Source organism: Pocillopora verrucosa, chromosome 3 (assembly GCF_036669915.1).
Source record: "Pocillopora verrucosa isolate sample1 chromosome 3, ASM3666991v2, whole genome shotgun sequence".
NCBI lineage: Eukaryota > Metazoa > Cnidaria > Anthozoa > Scleractinia > Pocilloporidae > Pocillopora > Pocillopora verrucosa.
The window spans coordinates 31,355,965-31,383,292 of NC_089314.1; the positions used below are offsets into that span (position 1 = coordinate 31,355,965).

At 35.2% G+C, this 27,328-nt stretch overlaps 2 protein-coding genes across 3 annotated transcripts; both read right to left on the bottom strand.

Moving 5' to 3' along the window:
• Nucleotides 1-1,298: 1,298 nt before the first annotated feature.
• LOC131774491 (serine/threonine-protein phosphatase 4 regulatory subunit 1-like) lies at nucleotides 1,299-16,889 on the bottom strand. Its single transcript, XM_059090527.2, has 22 exons — nucleotides 16,867-16,889; nucleotides 16,746-16,802; nucleotides 16,513-16,630; nucleotides 16,267-16,370; nucleotides 14,561-14,700; nucleotides 13,834-13,894; nucleotides 12,820-12,905; nucleotides 12,169-12,273; nucleotides 11,555-11,620; nucleotides 11,353-11,403; nucleotides 10,969-11,076; nucleotides 10,283-10,482; nucleotides 9,163-9,823; nucleotides 7,637-7,822; nucleotides 7,363-7,482; nucleotides 6,966-7,007; nucleotides 6,213-6,313; nucleotides 5,534-5,654; nucleotides 5,116-5,231; nucleotides 4,407-4,567; nucleotides 3,037-3,560; nucleotides 1,299-2,376 (listed from the first exon to the last, which is right to left on the bottom strand). Exons 1-22 carry the CDS (start codon nucleotides 16,871-16,873, stop codon nucleotides 2,323-2,325), a joined length of 3,189 nt encoding a protein of 1,062 aa, XP_058946510.2. The 5' UTR covers nucleotides 16,874-16,889; the 3' UTR covers nucleotides 1,299-2,322.
• A 2,366-nt stretch (nucleotides 16,890-19,255) lies between these two features.
• On the bottom strand, nucleotides 19,256-25,862 carry LOC131774539 (15-hydroxyprostaglandin dehydrogenase [NAD(+)]-like). 2 transcript variants are annotated; one of them, XM_066164467.1, is made up of 8 exons: nucleotides 25,675-25,862; nucleotides 25,318-25,380; nucleotides 24,657-24,780; nucleotides 23,588-23,709; nucleotides 22,353-22,449; nucleotides 20,699-20,778; nucleotides 19,949-20,091; nucleotides 19,256-19,630 (listed from the first exon to the last, which is right to left on the bottom strand). In XM_066164467.1, the coding sequence occupies exons 1-8, from the start codon at nucleotides 25,765-25,767 to the stop codon at nucleotides 19,498-19,500; spliced, it is 855 nt and encodes a 284-aa protein (XP_066020564.1). In that variant the 5' UTR covers nucleotides 25,768-25,862; the 3' UTR covers nucleotides 19,256-19,497. The 2 variants fall into 2 exon arrangements, with proteins under 2 accessions (XP_066020564.1, XP_058946572.2); XM_059090589.2 differs by lacking the exon at nucleotides 25,318-25,380.
• Between the last annotated feature and the right edge of the window lie 1,466 nt (nucleotides 25,863-27,328).

The following is a 27,328-nucleotide window of genomic DNA, read 5'->3' on the forward strand; positions in this document are numbered from 1 at the left end:
TTATTGAAAACTATAAAACTGGTTTCTCATTTTAATCAGTTACACATACTCAATATAAACAGTCTAAACAATATAACTTCATTCAGCAACCAAATCAATCTAACATAACTTGGCCATATTGTAATTAAATTGGTTGTCCCAATACCAAAAAGAAAGTTTTCTTTCAATAATGCTGTAAACATGAAATATTTATGTAAGAATTATATACTTGGAGAATTTCTTGTTTATTATAATAATTCTTCAGTTCGAATATTCAGTCCAAAAATAACATAAGTATTAAATCTGCAGTTATAAAAATTAAATTTTTAAAGTTTTAACTTTTATAGTCTCTACTTTAGGATGTAAATTGGAAATGAATTAGGTATACAGTGCTCAGGTATAAAAACTCAATGAATGAACTCCAAGATAAACTTATAATTCCTTTCTGAGGATAGAAATTTCTGCATGAACTTGTGTAGGACACTCAGTCTAGCCAGGTGCAAGTGACAGATTGGGACTCCTGTTCCTGTAGAGCAACCCTTACACAGATTATTCTGCTCTCAATTTTGAAAGTCACTGACCACTCAGTGCTGTAGCTGTCCTCTAACAACAAAAGACTCAGTATCAAATGACATTACTATTTATCCCAAGGGCAAAAACTTGGTCATTAATTGTAAAAAAAATGTCAACTGCTAAACCTTGCATTAGAAAAGGAGCTACCCCAGATGCAAAATTGACCAGAAAGTACAACATAGCCACTTCATATCACCACCACAACTAACCTTGTCTAGAAATTCAAGTCATCAGTTTTTTTTGTATGTCATTACTTCAATCAATATTTGACCTAGGCCCAGTTATTCAAAGGGCAGATAGCACTATCCGACAGAAACATCACTATCACATAGAGTAATCTTACCAAAACATACTGCGCTACCCAGAATATAACAATTTATCTGGTGGATGGCGTTATCCACCCTTTAAAAAACAAGGTCCGGTTGTTTGCCACTGTCACAACACCAATCCCAAGTTTGCTACAGTTAAATTCATAACGGTTCTTGTCATCCTTGGAGCCCCTTTTTCATCATATCAACACTTCCTAATGGTCTCCGTAAGGTTGTTTAATGCAGAATAATAAAAATTAAGGATAAGAAAGCTTGTCAATGTTTCATTAACAACCCCCTTTGACTTTTCTTGTTAGGTCTGGCTTGATTAGCATCTGAGTAAAGCTATAAAAAAGTTGTTAGGATCAGATTTCAGAATTTTACATTCCTCCTCATGTGTGTAAAAAAAACAACAATGAATGAAAACTTCAAAGCTACTTCCATGATTTAGGGATTTTACTCTATAGTGGCCACACAAAATAAAGAAATTGCACTGTTTAATAGGGTAAAATTCCTAATTTGCAGCAAAATATGATAAGACCAGCTCAAGCCATATTGAATTCCTGAGGCTGAAATGCTAGCAAAGATTGAGTACGTTGGACAGGCAATTCCGATGTCAATGAGCAAAACTTTGAAAGGTTTAGATATTTCATAATTTTTACCCCTTAATTAACTGACTTTTAAGTTGACAAAATGGACATCTAAACTTTCCTCTTTTAATATCCAATGTGACACTTAGGGGAGTTGTACACAGTTGCTACTAGATTTCCTTTTCTTTTTTTTTGTTTTTTTTTTTGCTTAGGTTCATTTCTGAAAAAGAACTGTGTGCTTTCATAGGATTTGACATGGACTTAAAAACATTTTTTCCAATCTACCTAAAAGAGCTATGTAAACAACTTGGTCAGCCTGGAAATAAGAGAACATGTTTCACAAATCAGGAGTTTTTTTTGGCTACTGAAATATGAATTGCATGATAACTGTAAAATAAACTTGGCTTAAGATACAAGAATTTATTAAGTTCAGTCATAGAATATACATTCAGCCTGGAATGGTGTGAAACAACAACAAAAGAAGAACATCTAAAGCAACATATCTAAAAATTTGGAAAAATCTTCTGTGAGATACATCAACAGGCTTCACTGAAAATCTTAACCCAGAAGACTATTTCAATCCATTGTATGTACAATACATTAAGGAATTCATCACGAATGCAGTTTTCATCAACATTGCATAATTATTTATTACCTGCACTCATTTCCATAAATTAACACCTACCCTAGTGATTAATATTAAAAAATAACTCCTTGGAAACCACTCATTTGCTTGTTGCTCAATTACATGTTCACTTAAAACAAAGCAACCAGGAAGATTTCCGATAATTCAAACACACACTTGCGTGTGTAATTTTCATTGCTATGCAAAATATTTTAGAAAATGTATAATTGCCATCTTTCGTGTTATGTCAAAGCCCTTTGCCTTCTGCTTCTTCTGTTGGATCTGATGAATCAATCAACTCCTGCAAGTCAAAGAACAGAGAACTTAAGTTTGGCACAGAAATAATTAATTATAAACATTGTTTACCTCTTGGTGTGGTCATTTTTAATGGTAATTGAAGTAAGTGGAATGTATTTTTTTTTCTGAAATCATAAACATGATTTCGAAATCAAAGAGCATGATGCACAAACTTTATTTACAATTAATTACATTGCTTTGAAATGGCAAAATTTAATCACCCAAATACAACATATCACTCAGTACAAATACCTCATTGTCCTTATTCAAATACTACAAGGAAGTAAATTCCTCCACTTTTTTGGTTAAAAAAAAAAATTTAGGGACAAGACAAAATTTGCCACACAATTGCTTTTTTAACTATTCTTGTCCTGCAATTTGATTGGTTACTTCCTTAAAGCCTTAAAATCTGATTTTTTTAATGTTAATTTCTCATTAGCTTCAATTTAAAGCAAAAAGTTGGCAAAATACAGAAATAAATTGCACTGCTGAGAGACAAGTAGATTATGGGGATCATGTGGATTTAACAAAAAATTTAAATTTCATGGTATAAAATGTATCCTGCCAGTACCCACTTAAAGCACTGGATGAGACAAAATTAAATACACACATTTATACATTGTCAACAACGACACTTGGCTTTAACAACCTTGATGATTAGTACCTCAATAGAGCACTGTGGTTCCCTTTCCTCACCACATTTCACATCCTTATCAAGTTCTTCAGATGTGTTGCCTGTATTTGTGAGATCTTGAGATTGTAAATCTAACCTCCTTTCATCTTCTTCAAATTCAAATGCTGTACTTTCCAAATTTGTACCAAATACAGTTGCAGAGGATGACGACTCTTCTAACGTTGTCTGATGAAAGTCCTCCAACAGTTCAGTGTTGTTAAAAGTTTCAGTTTTATTTTCTTCATTTATGGTAACAACTTCATTGGCTCTGCTTTCCCCTTCATCATTGGGTATAAGATTTTCAAGTACGCAATCTTCTTCAAGGGCATAGGAAACTTCTTGTAAATCATCCTGAACACTGTCCAAACTTGTCATTTGACCCTCATATGTAAGATCTAATGCATCTTCCTCCACCCCAGCAAAGTACCTAACATCCCTGTCTGGATCATATTGAAGCCTCTGCAGAGCAGAAAGAATGGCCTCTTTGCCCTCTGCATCATTTTCTTTGAATAGCTCTACAATAAAAAGAATTCAAAAAACACACACAGAAAAGAATTGAGAGATTGCAAAAAATCATATGACAGTGATGACTGTTACAACTTGTTAAAAAAGGAATGCATGTGCACAACTGTTGCACACCACGCTGTTCCAGGGATAAAACAATTTCAATATAAAATGTAATCTTCTGTGCCATAATGGTGGCAGTACTTTTGAAAATCGGGATATCACCCTCCAAATTTATTAATTTCAATCAAATTGAGTGAAATGTATCAAATAAGTCGAGTATTAGTAGGCTGTTACCACCAACTAACAAATATTGAAAATGCAACATCCCTTCATTTTCAATATTTGGCTTCTATAATGTAAAATATCTCAAACTAAAGAAAATCTTGTCAAAAGAACGCAACACTTTAGCAAACAGCACCATAAATAGGTATGTGCCTTCACAGTTAGGTTTATTTCCCTACATAACCAGTAACTTCAGAAATTACAAAGTTTCTGGTTGGCAGAATAACAATATTATATTACCAGAATATGTAATTTATGGTGAACATTGCAGTTCCTATATGCTAAATACAAAATTAAATCCAACTTGACCAAGGTTCATATTAGAATGAAATGGAGGGGGAAAGCATGAACTTAGGCTATTGCCTGCAAGGTGTAGGGTGTCAACTTAATATGGGATCTCCTTGATACAGCATTTGCTAAAATTCCAAAAAATTTCAGTCATCTCAAACTGAACAAATTTGTTTTCACTGAGCACAAAAAAAAAAGGTAATCATAAAAATATGCATGTCCTTCTAAAACAATTTCAGATGACATGCTATGCATAAAAATTACTTGCAACAAATGCACTATACCTAAGACTGTAACACTCTGTGACAAAGTCCTGGCTAAACTGAGTCTCACGTTAGGTACAGGATCAGTCAGGAGATACAACAAGCTTGGTAAAAACTCTTGGGAGAACTGTTCCCCAGTTTCAACATTTTCTTCCAGTAAATTTTGGCAGAGTTGTGCATACCTGTGAGATAAAGACAATATATTAAGTTAAGTCTGGAACTTTTTCTCCATCTACTAACCACATAAGTATGCAAAGGACAGTTAAGCCCAAAAATTCAAATGACAGCTCATTGCATGTAGAAGAAATATTAATCTTTCTTGAAAACCTTTGAATCTACATGCTCAATGTATAGTCAGATTTTAAATGAGTCCTACCAATAGATATCTCCAGAAACTCCTTATCTATTGAATTTTATTTTTCTCTTCTTTTTGCTCTGAGGTACAATCAGACATCATGAAAAGGAGAAAAAGAGAAGATCACTGATCACCTCCTTATACAAAACAGAATTACAGCTGTGGTGATAAAACAAGAAATTTAACACCAAAGGCTGCTCTATTAGTGTTTTTCTTGTGTACTACAAGCACTAATGGTTTTAATGTACACAGGCACATTGTTGGGAAGACCCAATAGGTCAGAAAAGTGAGTGTCTAATATTTGAGCCTCCAGTAGCAATCAGCTTGAAGAGTCTACTGATCCAAACAATGTGAAGTGTTCATTAAAAGACTCACGCTTGTCTCCTGGTCCATTGTGGGCTGTGGGCAAATTTATTGATGATGTCACAAACAAACTTATGAGCAGGACCATCTTCAGTGCAGCTATGCAGCCTTTGAAGTAAAATGCCAATCTGAAACAGGCCATCAAAATCAATATTACCAACATGTATTTAGCATTAGAGTAGAGTACAACAGCTTTACGATCAACAACAACCACCACATATGTTAGACACAACTTTCCACATCCAAAAAACTAATCTTTCAGGATTGAGCAGTTTACTCCTATTGCATTTTGTATAAATGCATTTTCCTCAGTACCCAGCCAAATCCCTGGTTAGTCTGCCTTTTTGAGCCAGCGCCTTTGCTCTCATTTTATCTTAAACACTATTTAAAATCTGAATGAAAATTAAACACCAGAATGTATAACACTCACCAGTTTAAACGCTATTGTTCTGACATCTGCCACTCTGTCTGTAGCAAGCGAGATGGCAATAGGACAAATATACTGCAGAACTTGTTTGGGTTCATATATTTCACATAGAGACATGAGTTGCCTGAAAGGAGATCAAACCATGTTAACCCTTTACACCCAAACATCAGTATGCATATTCTCCATACTGCTCTCTCTACATTTTCTAAGGTGCTGACAAAAAGAATTTGTTTAACAATCTAAAACTTCCTTGGTAGCTGATCATTTCCTTCATTCATATACCTTAATGTTTGATTCATGGGTAACAATGTGAGGAGAAATAAGATGCTAAGCACTGTTAGGGGTTCAAGGTTTACAACACCACTCCATTTGAGAACATCAACAAACTCTGATGATACCAATCCCAGTTTTTGTTATTAAACCATCCAAGTTCTTTCTTTTGTCTTCTTACTAATCTCTTGCCATGCAGAGCTAAACTAGACTTGATCACTCACTAGCAGTTCACATATTTGAACTTGAGTGAAGCTTGATGGAAAATACATGTCAGCATGTTTGTTATTTGACAATCCATGAGGTGATTTTCAACTCACTATTTTGCTTACATGTCTATACTGTAAAGCAATTTCTTTAAAAACTAGGAATTCTGCCATTGTTATAACATGTTCAATAAGTGGAAACTTACTCTGCAAGCTCAAAACGAAACCGCCAGTTTCTGTTATTATCTGTTGTGAGAAAGTCTGTGAGCATGGGAAGATAGTCACCACTTACATCGGATGGAAGAAGCTGCAATAAAAGAGAAATAAGAATTTACTCAGACACTAAATGCACCAAAATAAGTACCTCCCAAGGATCCACACAAGTTGTCTTGAAGTCCTGTTGGGTAGCTTATCAGTATACGCACTCAACCCTTTGGCTCCCAGGAGTGACAAGAGAGGAATTTCTCTGCACATCATCAATAACTTCATGAAGTCAAGGTGATGAGAAGATAGAAAAATATCAACAAGGGCATGGTTTGATATAAGACTAAAGTCTTGCACTAAAATGTTTGTACCTGTATGACAGACAGTACAGAGAAATGAGATAAAAAAAACTTTAGAGTGAAAGAGCAGGGGGATTGTCTCTTTCATAAGAAAAAACAAAAACAAAAACAATACAAAACAAAACAAACAAAAAACACATAAGAAACCTTGTTAACCCATTAGCCCCTAAGAATGATTAGCATCTAATTTCTCTTTATTATATCACCCCTGAATCACACATGAAAGTCATGAGAATGGAGGAGATGATCGCCAACTAAAGCAACTCTTGAATTTTAAACAAATTCTCCCTGTCAGTCTCTTTGGAAATGGATGGATAACAGTAAGGAAAATATGCATACTGATGTTAGGGTGTAAAGGGTTAAACAGCCAATTAACCATATGCAGAGTGCTCTTACCTTGATGAAGTCCGCTAAATGTTTCAGTACACCTATTCTCACCTATAAAAATTATAGGAGTAACAAATTTAGAAAATGCATTTTGCAAATCAAAGCCATTTTTTAATTATTTGGAGCATATCTTAAAATGAATTTAATTTCTACAGAAGTCAGACAAATTTAAAAGTACATTGTACATGCAAAAATTACACAGATATGGAATTTCAAAATGTACTTGGCAAATTAAAACAATTAAATAATTATTTGGGGCATATCTTAAAATGAATTTAATTTCTACAGAAGTCTGTGAATTAAAAACTTCATTGTACATGTGGTGGAACTCATGTGACATGAAATGAGTCATCAGATGAAAAGCAACAAGGAAATAGAGGTACAAAATTCTGTCAACATCTCTAACCTCATCCAAATCCTTGAGAAAACTGTTAAAAGTAGGAACTAACTCAATGCGAGTGATTTCACTTCCAAGAACTAGGGCTAGCTCATGGATGGAGAATGCTAATGTTCTTCGAACTTTCCACTGCAAAACACAAATTTCATATTAAGAATTAAGATACGAATTCCAAGCAAAAAACACCGTCAATTACACTGCTGACTTGAAAACAAGGAAGAAAAACCAGCCTATTTATAGTGGAATTTAATACTAATTACTCAGAATTTTTCTTTGATCCTACCTGCATATCTGCAATAAGCATTTCAAATGTGTCTCTAAGGCATGGCCAGTTTTTACGTCCCAGAGTAAGTGTCACTGCAGGTAAACTGAAAGCACAGTGCCGTACTATTTCTGTGTCAATAGTTTGGGCTTTGGCTGGTTCAGTCATGGATATATAGTGATCAAGGAGAGTTTGAGGAATAACATGCTAAAACAAAACACAGTTTTATGACAATCAGTAGAGAGTTAACAATACAAATCCATCACAGCAAGGTGAAGTGAAATACTTAAAGAATCATTTATTAATAAACACAGCTTGTAGAACTTAGTCCAGAAATTTAGACTGCAACAATTTCTTTTCATTGGCTGTGGCTGCGCTAAGATAGTTAACTGGGTTTATTTTTTAGGGACTCCAAAAGACTTCACTTGGTTAAAATCCTGCCATGCATGGCTTTTGTAGAGAGCACTTTGGAATGAACATCCAGTCCTTTTAAGCCCTTTGCAGCACTTTTTCACCATTTGTGACTCTTGCTTCTGTGCAGCAGTATACTGACAGAGAATAATGTGGCAATTGAACTGTGGTGCCTGAGTAATGTAACTTGTTGTTGTGGCTTTGTTACCAGACGCCAAAAAGGTAATTTCAATTGAACCAAAACTTAGCAGTTAAAAAATCTAATGTTCCTCAATTAATACCGATGGTTTCTGTTAACCCAGTTCTGGTTCATTAAAAAAATAACCTAAAAAAAACAGCCCATATCACGATTTTTCAGTAACACTGTTAAACTCTGATTGATTAATTGAAAATAACCTGGTTAACTCATCTACTGTGACCATGGCTATTCATCAAAATTAAATTAAATAAATTACAAGTATATTTTGACCTGTAGATGATAAAAAAGAGAAGATATTTTCCTCACAAAAAAAAAAAAGCGCCACAAAGAAACCTGAGAATTTAAGGCTTTTGCAGCATTGAAACCCATGCCTTCCTGATAACATTTGAACACTGCTACCAAACAAAGCAAGGAAGCCACATGTTAAGAGAAAAGCAAATTTAAGTGGAATCTTTATTCCCATGAAAAAATCTGAACACAATCTGCACTCATGCATTAAAAAAAAAAACAAACTAAATGCAACCACAATAATCTTTGTCATATTGAAAAAGGTGAAAGAACTTACTAACCCTTAACCCTATAACTCCCATGTGCATGACCAAGACAGAATTTCTCCTTACAATATCAATACAATATCAACCAGATGAGTGATGAGAAAAAAGAAAAATATCAATTTGGGGATAATTAGTTGATCTAATACTAAATTCTCTGAACTAACATAAGAATTGTATGGTTGACAGTAAGGAGAATCACAAATTTGATCTGTGAGTTGAAGGGTTAACAAAAATTTCTGTCATGGTAATCATTTCAAATATTTCATCCCACATTTTCCATTGATTAGGTCATTTAAGAAAACTAATTTGAACCTTCAACCACAAAAAAAAAATTTACAAGACAAATCAGTTCAGTAATGCAAATAATATTTTGAGAGTTGTACCTGAACAGGTGGTGCTGTTATGTGATCAGCAATAAGAAGATCATCATCAAATGAAGAGGTATGAGTTAAATTGAGCTTCCTGTAATCATCATAATCAAACTTTCCAAGCCCATGATCCATGTGAAAGTCATCAGTAAGAGAATAAAGAGGGATTCCATCTTCCTCATCACTGTCATCATCACCATGAATAAATGCCAACTTTGGATGACGATGATGATGTTGGTTAAAGGCGTTGCTACGATGTTGTGTCTCCAGCAAACCACTTGTTTCTCCTTCATGCAATGCATTGGTTCCAGGTTTCAAGTCTAATTTGTCACTTGCACTTTTAACATTTTCAACAGTTCCTACATCTACATCATCTGCATCTAATTCAACTTGAGGTAAAGGAGTCCTCCAATAGAGAAATGAATCAAAGTACTTATCATCAACCTCATCAAGATCCGTTGTCATGTGCTTGTCACAATTTCTTAGTTCTTTTGAACAGGTTTGAGCAACAACATCCTTGTTTTGTGCAGCATGTGATTGCTTCTGTAGGTCTTGAACATTTGATATGATTTCAGGAGGTGAAATATAACCAGAATCTGTGGTGCCAGCCTCAGGAGATGCTTGTCGTTCAGTTTGATGCCTGTTTACTTCTTGGGATTCTCCCAAAAGAGTTGCACTGGAACAAATTAAATATTGTTACTTCTGCCGTGCATGAATTTTGTGGTTCAAAGTTACATGGGCTTATTTAAACTCAAAGGTGAAGATTTCCATTTGAGTAGGGAACAACAGAAATGAACTTCAATGGACAGATCATGCTACTACATGCTAGAATGACTGTTGTAAAGTAGAGCCAAGGTTTTACCATTAAAGCCTGAAGGGGTTAATTACCTGACTCTTAAATATACAACAAGTACAAGATCGAGATACAAAAATGAATAAATAAGCTATATAAATGAATGAACACAAGAGAAGTACACAAACTAAACAAACTAAAATTATGCAGATTCCAACAATGACTACTTATATTCTCCTGCATGGATTAAAAAACATCCCTGTCAGCATATGAACACATAAGTTCACTAATTATTCAAACACAAAGTATTTTAACTGCAGGGTTAGTACTCTGTTCTCTCACTCTTCATTTAATTCCCCACTTGTAGTTTCACTAGAAGTTGGTTCTCCCTCTGTTTTAGTTGGGGATGGAGGAGGAGTTTCCAGCTCTCTCTCAGGTAAAGCAGTCAAAATACCATCCTCATTTATGTAAAAACCACTATCAGCTGGGTCTGCAAATGTGGAAATAAATGGTCCCAGGCTTTGATATGCTGCCATTTGAACCTGGAACAAAAGTAATCAATCATGATTTTCTTCTTCTTTTTTTTTAATTAAGAGGAAATGTGCTAATGATGGGTGACAAGAGGCCAAAGTAGATGCATATCTGCATGTGCTCATAAAAGTACAATTCTAGGCACAGTCTCTGTTATTTTTCACACTTTTTTAAAGTAAAATTTCACATGCATGAGAAAGGCAAGTGAAAAGCATTTGAAAAGCATGTGTATAATGTTAATCCTTTTGCACTCCTTCTCAAACAGTGCTTTCAACTAAATGAAAAATCTTACTCTAACACAAGAACTTTAAGGCCTTGACAGTGATTTTTTTCACTGCAATGATTCAGACTTCTAAATACAACCATCCTAAAGAGCACTTTAGTATCAAAACCCTGCGTATACTGCATGCAAGTCACCTAGACCATAAAATCAACAATAAAATTTAATAATCCTACACAAATGATACTGATCATTCAGCATGATGGTATGTACATACCCATCTTGACTTGTCACAGAGCAAACTAACAAAAAACTGAGCGAGCTCTCTTTTCCTTGTTTCTGCTGGACTTGCACTTGACACACTCATGTAACACTCAGCACATGCCTTTATTTAAACAGGAATGCACATGTTAGCAGCTTATTTAATATCAAAATCTATTTTAACTCTGTTGTTAGATTACAACTGTACATGTAACATCTAAGTGTGAACCTTTCATACTATAAGTAAGAAAGTGAGAAAGAAAAAAACAGGCCAAACCCTTTTTATATGTAATACCCCAACCAAGAATGATTATCCTATGCAGTGTCTGGAACAAAAGAAAATACAGAGTATAATGCAACTAGTTTTACTTCAAGATCGTAAACTTGGTGACAGACACACCTTCCTAACACCCCAGACTCCATCTTGACACAGTTTGAAGAAGACTGGAAGCTGTAAAAGAAACAAACATCTTTTAGAGTATTGCAAAATGAAGAATAAGTTAAAGGATGTGATAAGAGCCACACATTCAGTCAATGATTACACCTGAAGCTCCCTACACAATTTTTCTTTTAAAATAAATTTCATACACCCAGTTTCTTACCATTTTTTCATTGGTAACTTCTGGTCCAAGAACACTGCACATCTCACCAAAGTTTGATGCACAAACCTGAAGTACATGAAAAATCACTTGTGAAAGGAATTTTTGGTGAAAAGCAGAAGATAAATTAATGCACGAGTATACCACTTTAGATGAAATCTTTCAGTTTGCACAAAGCAGCCATCTTCTGATTCCCTGCCATAATACTTTTAACCATACAGTTACAGTACCTCCTGATCAAGAAGCTATCTTGATCGTTTTCAAAGATAGTTCAACTACTAGGCAACACAATGCTACAGTTTGAAAAACCTACAGAGACTTCTCTTGTCAACCAAAGGTAACTTAAAAACTGTAAGATAGTGTAATGATCAACACACACACACACAAAAAAAAAACAATACAAAGGTTATCTACACCTTAACTGACATTGTGTATTTGAACTTGCTAACAAATTTATTCATCACTTTATTACACCATTCATGATGGGGCCACACATGCAAAACTGAATCAACAATATTGCTTGAAACCAGCCATGAAAGTTTTTCATATTTGGACTTTATTCTGTCAGAATGTGCATGTCACTAATGATAAGTTTTCAACAGTTCTTTGCATCATACCTTTCTGACATGAAACAGAGGATCAGAACAGAGAAGTTCAAATCTTGGTAAAAAGTATCTCTCTGTAATGTCTCTTCCAACAAGCGGAGCCATCTTACTCATCAACTAATTAGCAAACAAAAACAAACAAAAAACACATGCACACAAACAAAATTATTGACACATTTCACAATGTAAAACTATTAACTAATGTTTCAAATCTGTCTTGATTCTCTTATCAGGTGAAATCTTTAACAAAAGCAGTTTTAACTCAAGGCAATCTGAGAGGAAAGTAAAAGAGATCAAATTTCAACCGAGAGAAAGGCCTGAAGTTTTAGGAGTAAATGGAAAATATCCACAACATTTTTATAACTAAAACTTTTAAAACTTAATTAATACTTTTCCTTCATGCAGCTTGTCTAAAATAAATGTATAAAGGGGGTAAGTTTCTAAAGAAACTGTGGTGCTGCGTCAGTGGGAGAGCATAACGAGGTTATTAAGTGTAATCAACTGAGTTGAAAATGTAAATTGACCACTTTAAAAAGTTTAAAGGCTGATGTTTTGAGTGTTTGCCCTTCATAAGAGTGATTGGAGGAATTGTGGATTGTGTGTGGGTTTATATGCAGAAAAATGGAGCTATGCTATTCATGGAAATATGGTGACAAAACTTACAGCCACTGCTTCAGATCTGAAGTCGTCATTACTCTCCCCAGCAGTCAACTGGAGAAGAACAGGACAGACTTGTTCCTCAACATCCTCTGAAAAAGAAATGTCCCTTTGAGATATTAGAATTATGTACAAGTACGTGAATGTAAGCAAATTTCAAAAATCTACAAACTAAATATGACTTATATGGCATGAGGTCTAAAATAGCTAATAGTTAATTTACTTTAAACATTTCACCACAAAACATGTCCTTATTACTAGTTTAATGGTGTTCTCGATTCATTGTGCTGAAGTCTTACCACTTTGCACTTTGTTAATTAGGAAAATGCAAATAGGTAATACTCCAGTCCTTTGAACCAGATGAGTACTTGTTTCAAGACATGACTATTACTGTTAGGCCAAACTGGATACACAGAGGTAATAAAAAAAAGGCATTCACATTCTAGGCTCTATAAGCAAAGTTTTAGTGATTCACAAACAATGGCACAAACAATGATGTTAACCAATATGTTATTTAATTACCATGTTATTTAACAAACAAGTTATCTAACCAACACTTAATTTACTATAACTGTTTCCTAGAAATATTAATCTGGCACTACTTGCAAAGAAACCTAACCTAGGGGAGCTATCAGGAAAACCTCTGCTTTATTACGCTCCCTGATTCATAAAGAAACATTAGCATATTGATACTAGAAACACATTTTGAATTAATCAACGATACTGTAAAATAAAAGAATTATTATAATTGAATTTTAGTGATCTATGCAAATAAAGCATTGTTTTGTCTTGTCTTGTAAATGGTTTCTATTAGGTTTTCTTGTTGTTAATGTTTGATTTTCTTTACCAATTATTGTAATCAAAAGTCAAACTGTCACTTATCTGTTACATAATTATATACATGTACTAAGAGTTGACTGAATTTGTTACCAGAGCAAACCTGAATATTAACCCAAAGAAATAAATAACTCAGAAGCAAATCAGGAGTAAAATGAAATGAATAACAAGATTTGTTTTCACCTCTTTCCACAACTTCCTGTTCCAACAGAACCAATAGGGCAGCCTGACTTGTTTTTCGAACCTAAATATCAAAAAACAAAGCAATAACAACTTTCAGTTTTACACATAAAATCAAAGGTCTCTTGAGTCAACCAGCACATTTTCATTAGTTGCAAGAGGCTAAAAAGGAATTATAGTAAAGCTAATTTCCAGCCAATTTAAAGCTGTGTCTGACACGCCAAGAGAAAAGTAATATGAGTGGCATTTCCTCTCATTTAAAGAGATTGCATCATAATATACATGTATTTAAACAGCTGTATAGAGTCTCAGAAATTACTATTAATAGCTGAGAACCTTACACACACTAAAAATATTACTGAAAAAAAAAAAAAAAAGCAAAAAAAGGAACAGCAAGGTTAAAGTGAAACAGTTGAAAACATCTACATTTTTCTTGGTTCGTGTATTTTTAGAAAGGTCACTTCATCTAATGGTTTTAACCTTATTTGACAAACTTTTTGTACATGAACATACATGTTATTCTTTGATTTAAAAGTAATTATTCTCTTTTACAATCTCTACTTCCACCAAGGTAATGTTCTCTGGAAGGTCTTCCTTCGTCCACTCAAATACATACATCCAAACTATCAAAAACATTCAGGATCACTCCATTTGCTCAAGCAATAATTCTTTATGGCAAATCAAAAATGTCAAGAGGCTTAAAATGGAATTTACTCTGAATTTAATCTACCTGATTGTTTGAATCTGTCAAAAACCGCAGCACAATGAATAAAATGTACTGTGGCACAGCTTCCATCATTGAATGATGCTCATAGCAGTACACAGCTACATGCGGGACTTGCTCCATCAGCTCCACTCTAACAGATGGTTCTAAAAGATAAAATAAAATTGTTGTCAAGTCTTCCTGTTAAGTCCTGTTTCCTCATCATGAGGGTTATCCACAAATATTTCCCCAAGTTTCCCACTCAGATTGCTGGTACCTCTAATTACTCTTTGATAGAGGGGGACACATTGAATGATACTGAAGCTTCTTGCACTAACGCAACTAATAGCAAGCACTAGGTGTTAACTAATACAATGTACTTGTGTACCCTTTTTCACATTTGCACAGGAGTTTGAACAAATTTTTCCATAAGTGGCTGCTCCTGGTAAAATTTATAGCTGTGCAGTAAAGCAAAATCCAAACAAAAAAGCCTGTTCCTGGGCCTAAAAGATGGCAACAAGAGGTGGGGGTATACCACCCCTTACTGGCTTTTAATGAAACCTCTGCATTTGGGCTATATTTCTTCACGCCACTTTCCTGTCTCCCATTAAAAATGTCACTTCACAACCAAGCACTCTATGTAGAAATCTAGGAAAGATTTTTTGGATAACCCATGCAATTCATAGACAAAGCCATAGTTCCAAAGGCAATCTACTATTTCTTTATCCAAGAACTGTATTCATGGGGCTGTGCATGCATCCTGCCCAAATCTGTGTATGGAATACAAAATAGCAGCTTCTTTGCTGCTGCAGTCATGTATAGTTGGATAATACAAGTAGTTAATACCATGACCAGCATAAAATCTTAGGGTAAGCTCATTTTTAACAATTTCAAACCATAACAACCCAACAAATTGGTTTAGACCCGTCTTAATGAGTAAATCATTACATATAAATTATGACTTTCTTGTTGTACAACCACACTAAAGAAATACAATGATATTATCTTCTGAAAATGCACTTAGCTTATCTTTTTAGACCATGACTAATATTTAAATTAAATACAAGTACACATTCGTCAGAACTACGTAGCTGAGGTGTCAATATTTTGATTGTGAAATAATTCTTTTATTTGTCTAGGCTCTTCCCAAATGCAGCTATTCCTTACACACATGTACAGATGTACAGTAGCTACGAATAATTGTGAATTTTTAAACATATCTTATCTTAAAATCAAATGATCGTGATTCTAAATAGCTGAGGTTTTCTTTTATAATCAACCGACTCTTATTAGTGGAATAAAATTGTAATTCATTAGCGGGATCAACATAAACATTGCCTTCATTTTGTTTAGCAAAATTTCAAACACGACGAGACGAACAACTGGGACGAAAAAATACATGCTATACTTCTAAAGTCTACCGTATGGCTTAGTAATAATTATTTCACAGTCGACGAACAGATTCAACTACCAACAATTTTTTATCACCTTTTCTTTCCTTCAAATATAGCAAAAGCGTAGTCCGGCCTTACCCGCTGCGATAAAGAGTTCAAAATTGTACACCGCAAAAATATGGACTCCGCTGAGATGGGTTAAAAATAAATGATTCTTCCAAGTTCAAACAAGATTAAAAACTAAATTAGAAGCTTTTCTCGAATTCATGACATGCAGAGACCGTTATCTCTAATGTGGGTTCTTCACGCGAAACTAGGAGTTATGTATGAAGGTCTTACCTATGTCGTCCGATAAGCGAACCATTAGCCTCAACACATGATAAACTTCTTCCTTCGCCTTGCTCGCTCTTAAAGCGTCCTGACAACATCTAGCTGCCATTTGTCTACAAGAAAATTGTTGCAAATAAAATATTTGATTAAGGAAGGTTCAACAGACATACGAAAGTACAACAAGTAGACGTGGTTTTTATTCACACGTGCAAAGCAGATCAGAGCGGATGCAGGCATGAACTTTACCAAACTTACCGATTTACGATTATGTCGCTCAACATAAATCTTTCCATTCTATTGAGAGGACTCATTGGTTCTTCAGCGGAGGCATAACAGTGTAATGACGTCTCGTCTTGATCCATCTCATATCCCTCTGCGAAATCAAGATATTGAGTAATACGTTACTTTTGAAGCGTGAAACTAACGAAAACCGATGCGTTGTAGAAAACGAATGCCGCTTTTCCAAGGAGATTTTAAACAAAACGTACCATCTTCTTGGTCCTCTTCTTCTGGACCATCAGTATTCTCTATGTGAAATTGTATATCTGAAAAGAAACGGATAATTAGTGCTGAAATGGGACGAGTACCTCATCGGAATTCAGAACCTACCCGCCATCTTGAGCGGCCACCAAACTTTCTTCCAAACATGGCTTCCAGTCACGTGACTGACAAGTCGTACCAGGCCACCCCTGCTGAGTGGTCGTACCGTCTGAACCACTCAACCAACGTATCTCGACTTTATCTGTTTCAAATATTTTGTTTTTCAACCTAAAAAAGGTCAGTCTTTAAGTTTTCTTACAGTTTCTGTACTGGAAAGTAAAGGAAAAAGGAGAAGAAAGAAGGGGGATGCATCTCGGTTTCATTTCTAATTTTCAGTCTTTGGACCTTTGAAAGGTCCTTAAAGGTCCGTGGGGGGCACGAAAATGGAGATGAAGCTCTACAAATTTCCTTAACAGAATTGATAATATTCGCGGATTTTTTAGACTTGAACTCCTCATAGATGTAAGGGCAAAGTTGGGTAGCAAGGGCAAATCCTTAGGATTCGCTTGTGCTCAAAAAACTTATCGCGTGCCATGTAGAAAGCTAAGCAAGTAAATCTCCACTGATGAATTCTCATAAATTTCCCAAGTGCTAGAGAAACGTGCAGTCTCTTAAACATCAGACGAAGATTTTCGGCAGAACTTTGATCATGTCAAATATTTCTGTAAATTCATCAAATGAGAGCTAGGTCATAAGAGAAACGTCAATCGCCTCTCATTCCGACAAAGTCTGGCCAACATTTATCAAGAACGCGATGAAACCCATCCTTTGATATCGTCAAACGTCTATTATAATTAAATGTTTATTTTTGGAAACAGTGATTAAGGTAAAGAAGGCTTGTTAATTTTTGACTGATTTCAAATGAATTTTAAAATGCAAACAACACCTAAATTACGAGAGCAATCTCGAGGTTTATTGATTAATCCTTTACACCCTAACATCAGTATGCATATTCTCCATACTGTTCTGTACACGTTTCCTAAGTTGCTGACAAAGAGAACTTGTTTAACAGTCAAGAGCCTCTTTAGTAGGTGATCATTTCATTTATTCTTGTAAATGAATGTGTAATTCAGGGGTGATATTTTAGAGAGAAATTAGATGCTAGTCACTCGTAAAGTAAGACTTCGCTTAAACTACCAGCCCTGAGTGTGAGTAATGTCAACTATTGTTACCACTTGTAGGAGGATCAGCTGGAATCCTGAGTTTATTGTCACGATAACCTGGTATGGCTTAATCACGCTAAATGGTACTTCCTGATAACAGCCTACTATTCACAAACCACCGGCAACATCGCGGCAGCTGTGCTCACATAAAAAAAAAAAATATCAAAATTTTCGCTCACGTGCGATCGGTCTAAACACATCACGTGATGAAATATGCCTATGCTGAAACAAGGGAATTTCCGGTGTTGGTGTAAATCTGTTTGCACTTTATCAAAACTACTGCGATCTGATTGGCTACCTAATCGCCGTCTTTTCTGTAATAGGCAATTGTGAAGGTGAGTGGCGTAACAGTGAGTGATTGTAAGCAACATAAAATAAAAAGGTGAATCTGTCTCGTATGAACAAATAATAGATGTATACTTTAAAAATTAGATTTTTCGCTCCCACTTGCAATGTGTGATGGTTGATTTGGAAATCGCCCCCAAAAATCACTCAACAGAAATCTCGAGCTCGTTATTTAAATGATATATACTCCCCAATTGGCAAACCTCACATGATAGAGCTTTTCGCTATTGCTGCAAAAGAAGAGGCAAACACTAGTGTTTATAAAAACGTACAAAAAGACGACAGAACAGGCAACATCCCACGCCCATGCTGGGAAAATCCATCGTGGCTCTTCGTAAGCATTTAATTCTAAAATAGCGTAAGTAAACTGTTTTAATAGTTGTCCTTGAACATCATTTGTTCGATTATCAAAACAGAAGTGTCCCAGGATAGGGGTCTGAGCAGATTTTCGCGACAAATGGAGGCCTTTTTTTTCATAAATTATATATATTAAAACCACGATTCGGGTAAATTGTACGTTGGCAAACCTGGGCTTAAAAAATTTTTATCTTCCCTCTATGATTACTTGCTAATAAGAGAGGGCTACAATTCCCACAGGGTTTTTTCTTCCCCATAGCCAACATATTTGTGAATTTTCACCGTTATGAAAAGTATCAAAAATATATTTTTAGTTAAGCTTCGTAAGTTGACGGAAGCGGCAAAAAATGTGATTAATCAACTGATTGGATGATTGACAGCTTAATTTATTGATCGGTGGACTGATTGATTGTTTGATTGATTTTCTGATTGGTTAATTTACTGATTGATTAATTAATTGATTCATTGTCTGATTGATTCACTGTCCACTCAATTGATTAATCAATTAGCTCTCAGATCAATTAGACCATACTGTGCTTCCTTGATGGACTAATTGACAGACTTATCAAATGACCATGAGTAAACAATTCACATTAACTGATTGCTAGATCACTTATTATTTAGCAAAATACGTACTTAATAAAATATCTTCAACAAAGTTCTGAAAAACAATCAAAAATGGATTTGTACTTTGGAAAAAAAATTATAAACAGCTCTCACATTGGTATCTTCCCTCTCAACTATCTTTTTTCAAAACTAATGGATTACGCTAATTTTTTTTTTTGTTTTTTTTTGTCTCATTTAAGATTAAATCATCTCCATAATAATTAACAATTCATAGTTTTGATATTCTTGATCCCCTTGGTCTCATGATCTCAATTCCTCTCTTTTTAGTCACCATCATCACTGCTGCATTAGTACTGTCCTTCTCAATCAGCTGTATAACTCCTGTGGCAATAACTTCAGGCCTAAAATATGGAATACATGAATTCAACCTGGGTGACTGTAGTATTTGATGAAATTAAATTGTCAAAAATCCTCTGTTATTGTCAGAGATAAAAATCCTTATTTTACATATTGCAACATTGTATTTTCCTCTACAAAAAAGAAGAAAGAAAATGCACTTTTCACTGCTACAGGATTATGTCATAAAAAAAAAAACCTAGTGATGTTGAAACCAGCCAGGGGCAGATCAAAATTGCAACATGACAGCAAAGTTTCCTTTTCTAAAAGTATTGTAGATTTATATCCAACACATGCTCTTGGTATGACTTCTGCTTAGATACCTGATTAGTCCATATCTTAAAACTGTTTGAAAGTTTGGAGTTTCTTTGGCTCGCTTTTCATCAAATGAGGACCAAAACAAATCTGTTTCTGTGTAGCTTGGACAGATACAATTTACTCTCACTCCTTCTGTCTCATAAAGTCCCTAAGATGAAAGGTAAACATGATCAAATTTTAAATTACCCTGCATTCTATGTTGACATACTAATAATAATAATAATCTCAATTTGATTCATTGTTGATTTCAATGACAGAATAAACAGGGGATCTATTGAACAGTACAGTTTTGCTCCTTACATTGTGCTAAGAAAATGCAAACTGCATTTGAAGAAGCAACTCCAGTGATTATATTAACTATCATCATTTGATGATACATTGCTGGTACAAGTTTCAATTTGATTTGAATGCTAAACAGAATATGTCATTCAAAATGTTGATTATGCATCAGTTAAATCCATGCTCCAACATCCCCCCCTGGGCATTTGAACTTGTGAAAGTTGGCTTATTCAAATTCCCTCCCTGTGAGGCAAAAATTGTGTTCAAATGCACCAGCCAATTTCTTGTAAAAGGCAAAATCAGTGGCCATTACTTTCTACATTGACCACACTTTAAAACTGAGACCTTGTTTTTCGGAGGCTGTTTGGAAACGAAAATAAAATATTTACCTTTAAACACCTCCATATTAAAAGATACTGACAACAATTGTATTCCACTGGATGTATTTGACAGTTCAGGGGTCAATCCATACTTACCCCTAGACTTTGTGAAAACCCAACAACTCCAAATTTTGTTGCACAATACACAGCCATGGACTGTCCTACAGGGAAAATGCCTGTGAAGTGAAAAGGTTTTTTATGCATTCGAACTATTGAAAAAATGTGTTGCCTTCAGCTGACATATAAGTTTGTACCTGAAATAACGGCAGCATGATCATCCTGGGGAAAGAAGTTCCAACACATTCAACAAGGAAGAGCATTCAATTTGAATTACAGTCAACTCGCCAGCGGTTCAACTCACCAATGCCAACTCGCCGACGTATAAAATCGAGTAGAAACGTCGGCGAGTTGGTCTTCAATCCAGTACAACTTATCAGAAGTTAAAACTTCTGAAAACTCTAAAACTTTTATAGAACTTATTTATAAAAGTTTATAGAAAAGTAAAAGATCTTTAGTAAAAGAAAAAATTTTTCTTCCAACAAAGTTTATAAGAACCTCATGGCGAACAAAGAAGGTAAACATCACCAATGACTATAACAGCTTCTGATGCGAACAAGTTAACTCATTCACATCTGAAGTGGATATAGTCATTGGCAATGTTTACATTGCTTTATTCGCCTTGAGATCCTTATAAACTTTGTTGCAAATAAAAAGAATTGCTTTTTACTAAAGATCTTGTCTAGAAAGCCAAGTTTTCTTTAAAAAATCATGATGAGTCTTTACGGTGTTGTCGTCGCACAATAACTCGTTCGCGTCTTAAGCTGTTATAGTCATTGGTGATGTTCACCAATGTTCACCAATGTTCCCCAATGTTTAAGCTTCTGTTTGATGTTCACCAATGTTCACCAGTGTTTATTTACTAAATATTGAAAGTGAAATGTGATCATCGCAGTAAATTTTCCAATTTAAGCAATTGGAAAGAAGAAGCCTGAAAAAAATCAGGACTTCAACGGGATCTCTGCGATACCAGTGCGATGCTCTACCAACTGAGCTATGAAGCCACACATTGGGAGCGAGGTCAATTTATTGAGTTCATATCTTCCCGTGCAGTGAAATGATGTGGAGTTTATATGAAATAATTCATATTTGTACTGCGGTTGTAGATGAAAGTGAAATGTGATCATCGCAGTAAATTTTCCAATTTAAGCAATTGGAAAGAAGAAGCCTGAAAAAAAAAAAATCAGGACTTCAACTTCCCATTGAAGTCCTGATTTTTTTTTTTTTTTTTTTTTTTTTTTTTCAGGCTTCTTCTTTCCAATTGCTTAAATTGGAAAATTTACTGCGATGATCACATTTCACTTTCATCTACAACCGCAGTACAAATATGAATTATTTCATATAAACTCCACATTACTAAATATTGTTAACTTTTCTGTATGTTTAACTTCTAATAAGTTGTACTAGATTGAGGACCAACTCACTGACTTTTTTACTCAATTTTATACGTCTGCGAGTTGGCATTGGCAAGTTGAACCATCGGCAAGTTGACTGGATACCTTCAATTTAGCCAATGTAATGGCCTTAAACAGCTGTTGGTAGTCAGCAGGTAATGTGAGCATGAAATCATAATTATATCAAAAGAAACTTATTTCAGGAAAATATGAAACTTATTAATTATAATTAACCCTATATGATGGAAACAATTCATGTAATTCAAACATTTTGCTACATATTTCATTTCCATGACTACCTGCCATTGATGCCACATTGATAACAACACCACCCATTCCTCCATGCATCCAACTCATGTGATGAACACCAAGAAAAGTTCCATGAATTACACTCTTCTACAAAAACAACCACAACATAACAATGAAGCTGTGGAACAAAATCCCTAAAGATTATCGAAAGTCTTACTGTCAAAAATGAAAACAAGAAAAGGAATCAGGCTATGAGCCACAAAGCAAATCATTCCATGGCTTACTTCTGCTTCAGTACCTACTGGGGCGGGATGCAAGTTCATCACAGGGTTACCTTCCCCCATAAGATGTTTTATGGGATTTTCTTAAAAGTTTGTTAGTCATCACTGATACATCAGGGCAGAGAGGCCATATTGTGCAAGTTAAGCGTCATTCCCAAAAACACAACACAGTGAATGACTATTACTTAAATCCACACCAAGACCCTTCAGTACAGAGTTTGTTGCACTAACCTGGAAGCCACTGCTTCTGCAATCTTACTGCTTAAAATCCCTTAAAGTTGGTTTTCACCAGCAACAGATTTAAAAGACAGAGTTGGGGTGATAATTCAAATCGCATGAACAATTGTACTTATGCAAGTGAAAATCAATAAGAGTCATGAGAGGAGTTGTAAGTTGGTTAGAATCAGAACCAAAACAACCAGAATGTTTCTCTTTTGTTCCAATTGTGCTTATGACTCCAATCCTTATGATTCAGTGCAAAATAGATTGTCAGAGTCACAAAAGAAGCTGCCAGAACAACTAAACTACAATGCAAGTTTTAAGGCCCAGGAAGAAAATAACTTTAACAATCTATTTTTCACTAGTCTAGCTTGTTATAAAAAAAGTCATAGAGTCATAATTGGCATCAGCACTTTGTTTCTGTCTCTGCATGTTTGCTATTCACAAGATCACAGCACTCTGCACAACTGATTATGACTTCAACCCCAATTTTTTTTTGGTGAAAACCAGCCTTTCAAATACCATTCAATGAAAATTAATCAAAATAATCCTATCATCTAATAATAATAAACAATAATAATAATAATAATAATAATAATAATAACAATAATAATAATGCAAATATTTATACAGGATAACCTATCAGTTCAATTAAAAGGAACTGTTATCAAAAAAGTCCTGTAACTAAAATCACTAAGAAATCTAAGATTCAAAAATAAAATCTGTAAAAATAAAAATAAACCTAGTAAAGTTATGAACCACAGCAAATTACCAATTCTACCCACCAAGTTCACATCAACTTCTTTATCCCATTCTTCTTCCTGCTCTTCATTTTTTGATGATATACCAGCATTATTACAGACAATATTGATCTGACCAAACACCTCTTTTGTCTTCTTGAAGGAGTCTATAAGCCATAGGGAAACAAAGAAAAGCAATTTACACTTGGATAAATAACTATAATAATTCATTGTTAATTATTAAACAAAGTTAAGCCCCACAAGCTTAACAATCAGTCAGTCAGTCAGTCTGTCAGTGGTTAATGATCCTAACAGCAATTTAGTCAGTCAATAGGTCACACAGGACTCCTCAGTCTAAACACTCATCCCTTGAACACTGAGTTTAACTCCTTGAAGTGATTAATACATAACTTTTCCCTATAATTTCAATACTCAAACTACTTGAAGAAGTTGTTATCTTGATCCAACACCACATAACCAATTTACGTGGAAATGTGTAGGAGCTAGAGGGGAGAATTAACAATCAGATCTTGGGAGTTTTAGGGTTAAAACATCGTAACACATGTGACAGATCAAGTTAAACTGAATGGCTGTTATCACATTGTCTGCAATGTACATGTAATGTCCATATTTCTTGCTGCACTGAACTACCCAAGAACTGAAGCTCATGTACTGAGCTCTTCAGCATGTTAACCTCTGTCAACAAGTTTGGGTGCTATACCCATATTTCCTCAACTGACACTAAACAGTTGACTGCTCCCTATTCAGCCTTTAGGAGGCTTAATGTCCCCATGACTGATATCTTGGAGAGGATCTGAGAGCATCTCATCAACATTCTGAGTCCAGTCTACTGTTGTACAGATTACCATGAGAGTAAAGATCTCCAACATCTTGTTTAGAGTTCAACAACATCACCAGGGGCCACCTAACATTTCCTAGCCAATTGTTAGACAATTTTTCAGACCAACTGTACCTAAGTTCCCTTCAATGGCTCAAAAGACAGTCAGAGGATCAAAATAATGGGCTAAAACTGTTAGCTAGAAAAAAGTTGAACTCATTAAACTCAAATTGTTGCTCATATTGGCACCATTAAAATTATTGTTTTGATCAATACCTTTCATTTGAGACTTTGATGAAACATCGCACCTAATGAAGATCACTTTTCCTGATCCATACTGTCTTTCTAAACTCTCTTGTAATTGAAGGCCTTTATCATGATTTAAATCCAATATGGCAACCTTGATAAATTAAAATGCAAATATTGCCACCTATCTCTTCATAACTTGCAGACTGTAAGCTACTCCTGCAGGCACAAGGAAGCAGTTACTGATAGAAAAACCCAGGTATTCAGCAACTTAAAATGAATTTTTAAGCTTTAATAGCCTGATGTGTTCACCATGTCCAAAAGCAAGACAATTAATATCCAGTTTTAGCACATGCTGCCGTTGTTGGCCTAGTTTGAGCTCCCTAACAACTTGTATGATTCGGAAAAGTAAAGCTGAAATGCATGAAACAAAGTAATCAAAGAGGTTGCACAGGTCAAAGTATTTAGTCAATTTTGGAGAAGTTTCAGTAAAGTGCGCTGCCTTTAAGCCTTGAAACCCCTACAGTTGGGACAAAATCTTTTGACCACCCAGTTCAGATTATGAGATTGAATGATGTGGATTGATTGATTGACCTCACACAGCCCCTTCTTGGAATATTCATACAGAATATTAGGAACACAATTTTCAAAATCATTTTAGTACTGCAAAATGCAATGCCAACATTCATACCATGTTCAATAGGCCATTTTGGAGTGAGGCTGAAGGTGAGCTTGTTGTGAAAGAGACCAGTACCTAGTTAGCATGATAACAAAGTAATTTACATATGAAAAGCAGCGAGGTTGTATCATAACAAGGTCAACCTAATCCTCACTCCTGTTCGAAGGCTTGGCAAGCAAGCTGTTAGGAAGGATACACTGTTCACAAACTTAATTGAGAGAATGATTAATCCAAACTACGATGAACAAAATAGAAAAAAAATTCACTCGAAATATTTGAATGATCCCTGATGTCAGCGAGGAATTAACCCGATGATCTCACAAATTGTGTTTGCAGACATCACAATCCTGAGTTGCATTCAATACTTACTTTGCATTCTTTCTCCAGCAGAGCTCGGCAAATTTTCTCTCCAATCCCCTGTGCTCCTCCTGTTACTATTGCCACACAACCCTGGATCTTCATATTGTCTTACTCTTGAGTACAAATATACAGCATCCGTTCCAAAACGTTGTAAATTTGTTCGCGCGTCTGTTTACGGTCAGGCCTTGTTCGCCATATTGGCCGAGGACAGACTGGGGCAGACTCGTTGGGAAATTTTATTTTGATAGTGAGTTGGAATTTCCAAAAAAAAATTGAGGCCCTTTGATGGCCACAGGTGTCGGTGGAAGTGCCATTTAATTTTTACTGAATGAGCGAATCACCCGACAGTTTAAAACATAAAAAGTTCTATGTTCCTGAAAGATCTTCTTAACGGAAAGTGATTTCCATGAAATGTGGCACAGTTACACCCTTCCCACACCCTGTAAGGACGAAGTTTGAAAAGGAGCGAACAAGATCTACTCCTCAAATGGAAATAATCTTAACTTGTCTTCTTCACAAGTGACCGGGTTTACTTAGAATTCTGGGAATGACTGATCAATTTTATCCGAAATAGCGGCAGAGAGAAGCAAGAGTTTAGAAGATCTTATTGAAGAAGCGGAAGCTTTTTTACGAGACGAAAAACCCACTCAAGGAAGAAAAAAACAAGGCGAATTTGCCCCAGTTATGGGGCACAAGGTGGGTACTTTAGTATGTCTACGTGTGACTAATATTTGCTCTAAACCTGACAAACTACTTTAAACCTCTGTTAAGATTATTGTGCAGACTGAAATAAGATGTTTCTGATTGTAGTTGCATAGAAACTACTTTTGAATGCCCAAAGGGGCGCCAAATGAACTCATTCCAAGGCATCCCGGTTACTCGTAGGGAAGTTTAGTGCATTTGGGGGTGGGTGGGGAGTCTTGCGCACATCTCACTCAAATCACAAAGTAGAAATAACGCATCGCATCACAGAGGAATTGAATGAACACCTTAAGGTTCAACTTTCACAACGAGCAAAAAAATTCACAGTTCACTCGGTTTTAATTTCATATTTTCACATGTCAAGAACATTACAAGACACTTAATCTGGCATCTCGAAAAAACCTCTTTCACCCCCTCGGATAAATAACTTGGCGTATATCTCAGAACCAAATTAGTTAGGAAGTTTTATTGATTTTCATGAAGGAATGAAAGAAAACAGAAAATTAAAGTAACCTGCTTCATATTACTCTGTTTAATTAGGATGCAAAAAAAATCTATTAAATTAGTTCCAAGCTCAGCACTAAGTTCCACTTTTCATTTGCTGAAAATTTTTGGCTGGAGAATTTTTTGGATAAATGTTCTGCTAGCTCAGCTAAATTCTGCTTTCTTTTGACCTCCTTTTGTATTCATCGATCTTTTCGTCATTATCTCGTCAGACTGATATCTTCTCCTATGTGGTGTTCCTTTGGCAAACCTCGATGGATTTGGTCTCTGTGGTATTTGCTGGAGCTATTTAAAGCAGTGAAAAGAGAAATGAAAAGAGGTTAAAATAACATTTACCACGGGATAGAAGGCGTGGACGTTTTGCACATAACTTCTAATATTTGAAGAGCCTAGTTATAACGGTTAATGTACACAGTGTGAGAGGGTTTTTCTTTCTTGAAGCAGGCCTAACGAAAAG

What these genes read in the sequence shown, in the direction of transcription:
- LOC131774491 (XM_059090527.2), bottom strand. An exon ending in TCGCTTATCGGACGACATAG is followed by an intron (nt 14,701 to 16,266) that starts GTAAGACCTTCA and finishes TTTATCTTTTAG; the next exon opens with AACCATCTGTTAGAGTGGAG. An exon ending in GAACAATAGCGTTTAAACTG is followed by an intron (nt 5,232 to 5,533) that starts GTGAGTGTTATA and finishes GGCCTGTTTCAG; the next exon opens with ATTGGCATTTTACTTCAAAG.
- LOC131774539 (XM_066164467.1), bottom strand. Translation starts at nt 25,767, where the DNA reads ATGAAGATCCAGGGTTGTGTGGCAATAGTAACAGGAGGAGCACAGGGG. An exon ending in CAATGTGGCATCAATGGCAG is followed by an intron (nt 20,779 to 22,352) that starts GTAGTCATGGAA and finishes TTCACTTCACAG; the next exon opens with GCATTTTCCCTGTAGGACAG. An exon ending in GGTTTTCACAAAGTCTAGGG is followed by an intron (nt 20,092 to 20,698) that starts GTAAGTATGGAT and finishes CTTTCATCTTAG; the next exon opens with GGACTTTATGAGACAGAAGG.